Source organism: Miscanthus floridulus, chromosome 15 (genome assembly GCF_019320115.1).
Source record: "Miscanthus floridulus cultivar M001 chromosome 15, ASM1932011v1, whole genome shotgun sequence".
Lineage (NCBI taxonomy): Eukaryota > Viridiplantae > Streptophyta > Magnoliopsida > Poales > Poaceae > Miscanthus > Miscanthus floridulus.
Window position 1 is genome coordinate 26,734,058 of NC_089594.1, and position 8,189 is coordinate 26,742,246.

Below are 8,189 nucleotides of genomic sequence, written 5' to 3' on the forward strand. Positions count from 1 at the left end.
ATCGTGCGCACACATATGAATTATGTCAATGTGCATTTGCCATTTGCAAACTGAGAAAGCAATAGCAATATACAGCAAGGAGGATGGATAAGTATCCGTCGACATGCATCCACTTGAGCCGTCAGTGGCACAGTGATTCATATGTTTATCTAGATGCAATGCACGTAAACATTCCTAGTTTCGTCTAGGTTACTGAGGAATCTACATGTTCAAACTTTGTTCCCTACTACTTGTGCCAATACTTTAGCTCCCTATACTCATTTCTAAAAACACACACACACACCGACAGTACAATAAAGAAAATCGACTTGCCTGCACGGCTGCACCGTAAATTAATTCGACAAAACTGCAAGGTCTCCTTGACTTTAAATCCTGGTGGAAGGGTTAGCTTTCATCAAAAGAATCTAAACTATCCGATTCCCCAAAAAAAAAAAAAGAATCTAAACTATCCGAGCTACGTTTATGCCCCTTTGATTGGAGGAAAAATTTCTGTCTTCTACGTTTTGCCTATGAAAATGAACCGATTCCTGTGAAATTTATATAAAATTCATGTGTTCATTATGGACCCTGAGTTACATTACTCGGCACCTGTATCAACAAATCTATCAAAACATGGGAAATACAGATTCGTGAACATTTCCATAAGAAATGCATTTGTTCCTTTGTTTCACGAAACAAAAATAATAATAAAACAGAATTTGAAGGGGGCTTTGCTTTGACCAGATGAGGTTAGGTTTCACATCCGTTTGACCATGGCATTTGCTGGCTACTTGTCTGCCTTACGTGTAGTACCTTTTCAGCCGGTGGACAAGGATGGATGGATGCATATTGCTCCTAACTATCTTAATTAGGCACGTAGGAGTAGGCTTCGTTCCGTGATTTCAGTTCTTCCACTAGTACAACGATGTCGACGAGTACTAGTTACTGTGGTAACTACCGCTAAGATGGTTAATTAAATCGAGCTAAGTGCGCTACTCTACCTAGCCTGTGGCAGAGAAACGTTTACATCAGAGTGTTACAATTTTATTACTTCCACGTCCTTTTTTCTAATCTAACGTGCGCGATACTACTTCTCGTAGAAATTAAAAGAAAATGTGTACACTAGTTATACTAAAAACAATAAATCCTAGTCTCGGACATCCAAAATCTCGAACACCTGAGAGCCCAATCTAGGCCGGACAACTATTTTCAAGATTTCTAATGATTTAGCTTTCATGGTCATTTATCTCCTTCGGATTGTGTAACATAATGTTAATCAATCCTACAATTTTAATTTGTATAGCACAATTTTTTCTAGTATTTCAAGTTTAATTCACCGAACTAAGTTTGTTGTTGCAAGATATAAATTAATGTGGACACGTGATCCAAATTTAAACTTAAATTTGAAATCATAGGGAAAAAAAAAGCTTGTGTGTGTGTTATATAAATGGCCATGAATTTAATCTCTCGAGACATCAAGAGGTGAGATCTGCAGCCTTTCGATCAATCAAAGGAAAGACCACCTAATAATGTCGAAAATAATAAAGAAAAGCTGCTTAATCCTATGATGGCCTTTTACCTAGATCACCTTCCAATAATAGCGACTTTAATGGCAACGTGTCGAGAGGGCCAGACCTTTGGAACCTAGGGTTAAAACCTGTTCAGGAAGCTGTCACGTCACGCACGACGCACTTGACACGTACTAGCATCGCACTTATTTTTCATCATCTGTCTCAAATTGTCCTCCTCCATATTTTTCATCCTGATGAGCGCCCTAGCTATTATTGTACTCCTCTTTCCACGTCATCTTCCCATCATGTCGGCTAGCGTCGATCCCTGCACGTGTGGAATTGCAGCGGCACTTGGATTACGTACACAATATACGAATTTAAAACTTCAAAGTAGACCTTTGTTCACCTTTGTTCATCATCGCAGACAACATGTGTGGTTGGATACTATTTTTATTTTTTTTATAAGGAAAAAAGGTGACCAAGTTTGGGACAACTCTTGTGGGTTTTTAAACACGAAATATCAAAATTTTCTTGGACCATTCTCCATACACGGTGCATAAGATATTTGTCAGGAAAGCAGAAATGTTTCAACTGTGCTAAACATCCCGCTTTAGAATATTTTGAGGGATTGTGATAAGTGTACGTCGCCGACATGAAGAGGACAATATGCGAGAATGATTCGTCTTTTTTTTAACTAAGCATTTGCAGCCACTTAGTAATCTCACTTCCAATCTTGTTTTTTGGCAAAACGAAAAAAACTCTATTTAACAACTTTTTACTCTGAATTCGTAATCCTATCCTCCGACTTGCAAAAAAATATGCGAACCACCACTACTCCTTGTGATGGCTCGCCTAGTGCCGTTTTTTATCCTCCACTCTCGGCATTTCTACTCTATGTCGATGTTGGCGTCTCTGGACATAACCATTTTCTCTGCTCTCGTCATCGCACCTAATTGGGCAACGCCGTTTTTTTCCTCCACTCTGTCACCCCCTGACTGTCGCCCTGGAAGTTTTCGCTAGAATTAGATCTCCGACCACTATATATTTAAGAATACTAGAAGATAGAGTAGACAATAGAGATTCCATTTTAGAAGTTGGATGGTCTGCCCGTGATCAGTTCTGATCACCACGACTAGGAGGTTGCTAGAACTGGATCTCCGGCACTAGTTTTAGATATGAGAATACTAGAAGGTAGATAGGCAGTAAAGATAGGTAACGGAGATTCTATTTTACAAATTCTGGATGTGAGATGGGGTGCCGAGGATGCCCAGCCATAGATGCATTCGGTGAAACACGTGGAATACATGTATGGGACATGGAGTTGTTGCCCACCTTTTAATTTTATAAATATCAGATTATTACAAACAGTTGGACGAAAACAGCAAATAAGCTCTGTACTATTTAACTCAATAAAAGAAATGTGGCCTAAATCAAGGCTCTATCCGGCATAAATTTGATGGGAGTCTCTGAAATTCCCACCTTCATCGCAGGCCTCTAAGCTGACAAGAAGCAAAGACGATCTTGTTTTTAGACTAAGGAATAGTATGAAAGAGAGGCGACCTTTAGTTATGGAGTAAACAGTTGGGACTTAGGCAACATACTCCAAGATATACATACATATACGTGTGAATGGCAGCATACTCCGAGATTGGTATAGTTGCCATTGCAAAAATGTTGCTCCTTACGTGTGAATGTACCCCTCTGCACTGAATCTGGTCAAAGACAGGTTTGACGAGATTAGCTAGCGTGCTCCATTATTATTACACTATTTGCGTGTGTGTTTTAGGCGTACTACTATAAATAAACCTACTACTAATGTGTGGGAAACGAACAAACCCTTTTGCATTTGCCTGCTCCTTTTGTTTAGGAGTGACGAATTAAAGAAGATGCGTATGTGTGTTGCTGCCGTGTTGGACATGTTCTGTTCTGGTGTAGTTGCAAGCTTGCAGCCTTGTGTGCCCTTGTTCCAATGACAAGGCTATGTGATTATGGCTGGAATTCGACACTTGAACCAGTTTGCCGGCCCATCCTTAAATGTTCTCAAAATCTGCTCTGAATTTTCAGTTTGGCATGAAAAGAACACATTATAGTTCGCTCTGGATTTGTTCTAAGTCATATTTCTCTAATTTTAATCAAATTTATAGAAAAAAAATACATCATCACTTGTAACAACAAATTAGTTTCACTAGATTCTTCATTGATTAGATTTTGACAGTGCATTCTTGAACTTGCAAATGTTAATATATTTTTTTCTAAAAAATTGATCAAAACTAAATAATTTAACTTAGTACAAAAACAAAGTGAACTATGATCTGAAATGAAGAGACCGCCGCTTTTGGCAGTAAAAGTTCCACGGAAAACGCTGCGTCTTCCTTTCAGAGAGGATTTGATCTTAAGCTTAGACAACTCTAGCAATTAATCCTAACAATTCTGGCAACAACCTACCACTTCTTTTGACAACAAAAGTTCCATGGGAAATTAAGGAGGTCAAAGGTCTCTGAAAATCACAGATACCAGCTGGCTCCTCAAAGACGGCCACCATCACCGCCTCACCGGAGACCAGCCACAGAACAAACAGACGGCAGAACATGGAAAAAGTAACCCTGGTACGGCAAAAAGTACAGCAAAACGGCGACCCAGAAGTGCCGCCCGAAGCGTGGCAACCAGAGGTTAGAGGACATGGAATCAAACCTGCAGAACAGCCCGGAGTCCCATCAGGAAAAAGACCGCGAGTCAGAGCTCCAAAACGAAGCTCAACATCGCGCAGGATTCTGGCACCGGCCGTCGGCAGATGAGCCAGCGCCTTGCAAGTGACACTCTTGACTGGTAAAAGCTAAAGTTTGAGGCAAACAGATGGCACAAAAACCTGTCGACTTCATCACGTCAAGCCAGCAAGCCCGAACAGGGAAACGAGGACGTCGGGACTGTTCGGATGCCATTATAAGCCGCCTTCCTGTCATTCAGGTTTTAGATCATTGCAATTGGAATTGGGCCTTTCAGTCAACCACAGCATACCTGCCAATGCAACCCCTATGATGTTCTCCATCTGTTGGCTAAGTTATTTCAGTGTGTTAAATGTCAAGGTCAGAGTGGAATTCTATAATTCCTCATATGTATCAGTATGTCTTTTGAAGCCATGTTAATGTTCAAGAACTTTATGCTTATTTGTTAAGAGGGTAGTTTACACAGAGGCACATAAACATGCCAGTTAGTCTCACTTCTTATGTTCTTAGAACCTTGCATTTAGCTTGGTATTTAAAGCAGCATGCAAATCGTTATCAGCGTTAGACTACCCTTTGATGGCAGTACCTGTAATTCTCTATCTCCCTCCCCCCCCCCCCCCCCCCCCCCCCCCCCCAAAAAAAAGGATACTTATCATGATCAAACGCAGTTAACATATTAGACTCTTTTCAACTAGAAGTATGAAAATATGGATGTTAGCATGAGAGACTGTATTAAATTAGTAAGTATGATCTTAACATATTAAGGAAAATTCTTGTTTGATACATCATGAAACCGAACAGCTCCCCCTAAGTTCATTGCTCACACCATAAGAGCAAGTTATATGATGGAGGTCGACATCTTTAGGCCCTGTTTGGTTGGGCTTTTGGCTTTGGCTTTTGGCTTTTGGGGCCAAAAACCCAACCAAAGGGGCTGCTTTTGGAGGGTGCTTTTTCAGAAACAGCTGCTTTTCTGTAGTTCATTTTTGAAAGCTGGTTTGACCCTGCTTTTGGCTTTTGGCTTTCTGCTTTTCGAAATTTGTGGAATAAAAAGCTCTTCCATAGTTGTTTCAAGAGAGATAAAGATAAAAGGTATATTTTATACTTGTTTAACCAAACAGCTTTCAGCTTTTCTACAGCTCACAGCCCACAGCAGCTTTTCCACAGCTCACAGCTCACAGCAACTTTTTCCCACAGCCACAGCTCAACCAAACAGGGCCTTACTCTTTCGTTGTTATGACCAGCAAGCCCAGAGCACCAATCAGCAGGTACTGCAGCAAGAGACAATGTGTTGAAGCAGTTCTTTCAATAATATGGGGGCTACAATATTATTATTAAATTTGAGAACTACCTAGAAAACAATTAGTTCATCTACTTGTCTAATCTAAAGTTCTAAACTAGTAAGAAGAATGGGTAAGGTGCTCTCAACATATAAAAAAAACATGTTCCCAGGTAGGCTGACTAGAACGAGTAATTTTATTAATTTATTCTTCAGAGAAAATACATGAAACAGTAAGTATGAGTATACCTTAATAAATGGCTTCTCAGTCATGATAATTGTAACCCAGCCGACATATGGAAGAAAGCTGTTCACAGTTGAAAACATATGGTCAGTCATTATTCCTCACCAGGTGTGGAAACAGGTGGATTTTGTCTACTTGAGTATTCTCACCCAACAGCACGTCCCATAATGTGATGCTGCTGGAGCCAGAGCTGACCGTGTGCATATAAAAGTCGGTCATCCCCAAAATTATTGTCACCTGAAAGGTAGCTTATATTAATAAAATACATTGCATAGACATGCACAGTACATCATGTGTTGGCAGTTGTTTGTTAACATTTTCTTAATTACATAGTACTAGGGAGTAGTAGTACAATTACAAAAAAAACATTGACCACATAAGAAATGGCACCTTTTGTGAGGATGTCGACTTCTGCAGTGTCCTGACGTTCATGGACCTATAGAGACAGAAGAGTAATAAATAAACTGAACCAGCAAAAAAGAGTAGACACAAAATCCAAGGTAAAAGTCATTGGGCGACTTGAACTGTGAATGAATATCCATTACCTTAATTACACGGTGAACAATTGGAATTTCACGGCCCTACAAAGATAACAGCCAAATGATATTTTAGTGTTTCCAAAGGATTGTGTAAGCACACATTAGACACTACAATGAGGTGTAGAGAAAACTAATGAATTCATGATTCAGCTGCTTATTCACAACTAAGCAGTAGACTTACATCGATGTTAAAAACAACTATTTCTCCTGTGCGGATAGGATCTTTGCTCATGTGCAAAAACAGGATATCACCCTGTAAAGAAGATAATTAACCATCCTCACATACTGGTGTGAAAGATGCTGGCACTTCATAAGGATACAGATAATGAACCTTGGAGTCAAATCGAAGCAGTAGATAATATGTACAATAACATATCAGCAACTAGAGTGGCACATATCTTAAAAAGGAAAAATCTAGGGATAACTGAGGCCAGAATTCTAGAGCTTAAAGAAATTATGCAGTCATTCACCATGTGCAAACTACCAGAACCTAGGGACCAGATACATTTGTATTATCCCTTTTGTGAAAATGAAAAACGTACACTCATATACTATGTGATAAGAAAAATGGAAAGTTCCCTCTAGTAGTTTCTGTAACTTAGATTTTAGACTGGAGCCAACTAATCCTGGTCGATGAAAACCATTAGTAGAGAGGTATTTTGTCATGGGAAGGAGAAAAAATGCATGAGCCATCCAACTAAAGTCCAAGGCTACAGTCCAGAGTGGTAAACCATCACATGTGCTAGCAGCTACACATCCAGTGAAAAACCATCCAGTGCGTAAATATCATGAAAGTACACAACATGTAAGCTCAATGCTAATTTGTTAAGGAGATAACAAACCCTTTTAAATCCAGGCTCCATGCTACCAGAAAGAACCACTACCACCGGAGACTCGCTCCCCGTCACAACTATCAATCCCTTCCATATGATCAATGCCGAGGTCACAATCATACCTGCCAAGAGGAAAATCTAAAAGCTAAAACTCCATCATGTTTGCAAGCAAAAGTGAAAATGCCTAATTGCAGCAAGCAATACTCCAACCAGTAACTAACAAAGCTAGATAACGTGGTAGCAGAAAGTGACACTTTCCCCATCCCTGAATATCACAGATTTCTCATACAAAATTCTCTTGCAGGCAGAGAATGGTGTAGGTATAGGCATTCAACGAGAGAGCATAAATAATTCACATTACAACATTAAACGAAGCAGGGAGGAGGAAGAATCCCAGTTCAGCTCATTGCGACTGTTGTCTGTCATTCAATGCAATTGCTCTTCGCCTCTTCTAAAGACGGAGGCAGCAGATGAAGAACCGACGCCCCCGATCTTACATGCCAAAATCCACCCAAAATTCTGAATAGAATCGGTAGTACCCACTAAAACCCTACTGGAATCGACCCAACCACAACCCAAGAACTACACTGCAGGGCTCCCGCGGAAACAAAACCATGGTCATATACTAAGAAGAAGAGGTAGCAGAGAGAGTCGCCTACCGAGGCTGATGATCTGCGAGAGCACGTGGCGGACCTGAATCGAGCGGATCGACTCCACCGTGTCGCCGACGAAACCCATCTATCCCGGCGGCGAACTCACGACGGCGGAAGGGCGGCGGCGGAAACAAAGCGTGTCCAGCACGAGCAAGACGAGGTGATTGATCACAGTTCCCGGGCCGGGCCGGCCCAGCCTGGGGATGCTTCATGCTTGGGGTGCTTTGGGCCGCCAAATCTGCACGCCCGCGCTTCATCCATATGTTTGGGGCGCGTTCCAGGAAGGAAAAAAGCCGGCAAGGGCTAATAATACAACCGGCTTGTTGGCTGTAAGATTTTTTTGCAGCTTTTTCTTAGCCCACTTATATAGTAGTTAGCTTTTTACAGTTAATATATAGCCCACTTATCTCTCTCACAGCCTTTCTTAGTTC

General features: G+C 40.8%; 1 protein-coding gene across 1 annotated transcript; it reads right to left on the bottom strand.

The window, feature by feature from the left end:
* Window positions 1–4,911: 4,911 nt before the first annotated feature.
* Window positions 4,912–7,964, bottom strand: LOC136506783 (uncharacterized). Its single transcript, XM_066501673.1, has 8 exons — window positions 7,765–7,964; window positions 7,115–7,227; window positions 6,454–6,525; window positions 6,279–6,314; window positions 6,124–6,169; window positions 5,883–5,970; window positions 5,739–5,796; window positions 4,912–5,481 (listed from the first exon to the last, which is right to left on the bottom strand). Exons 1-8 carry the CDS (start codon window positions 7,841–7,843, stop codon window positions 5,431–5,433), a joined length of 543 nt encoding a protein of 180 aa, XP_066357770.1. The 5' UTR covers window positions 7,844–7,964; the 3' UTR covers window positions 4,912–5,430.
* Window positions 7,965–8,189: the final 225 nt, after the last annotated feature.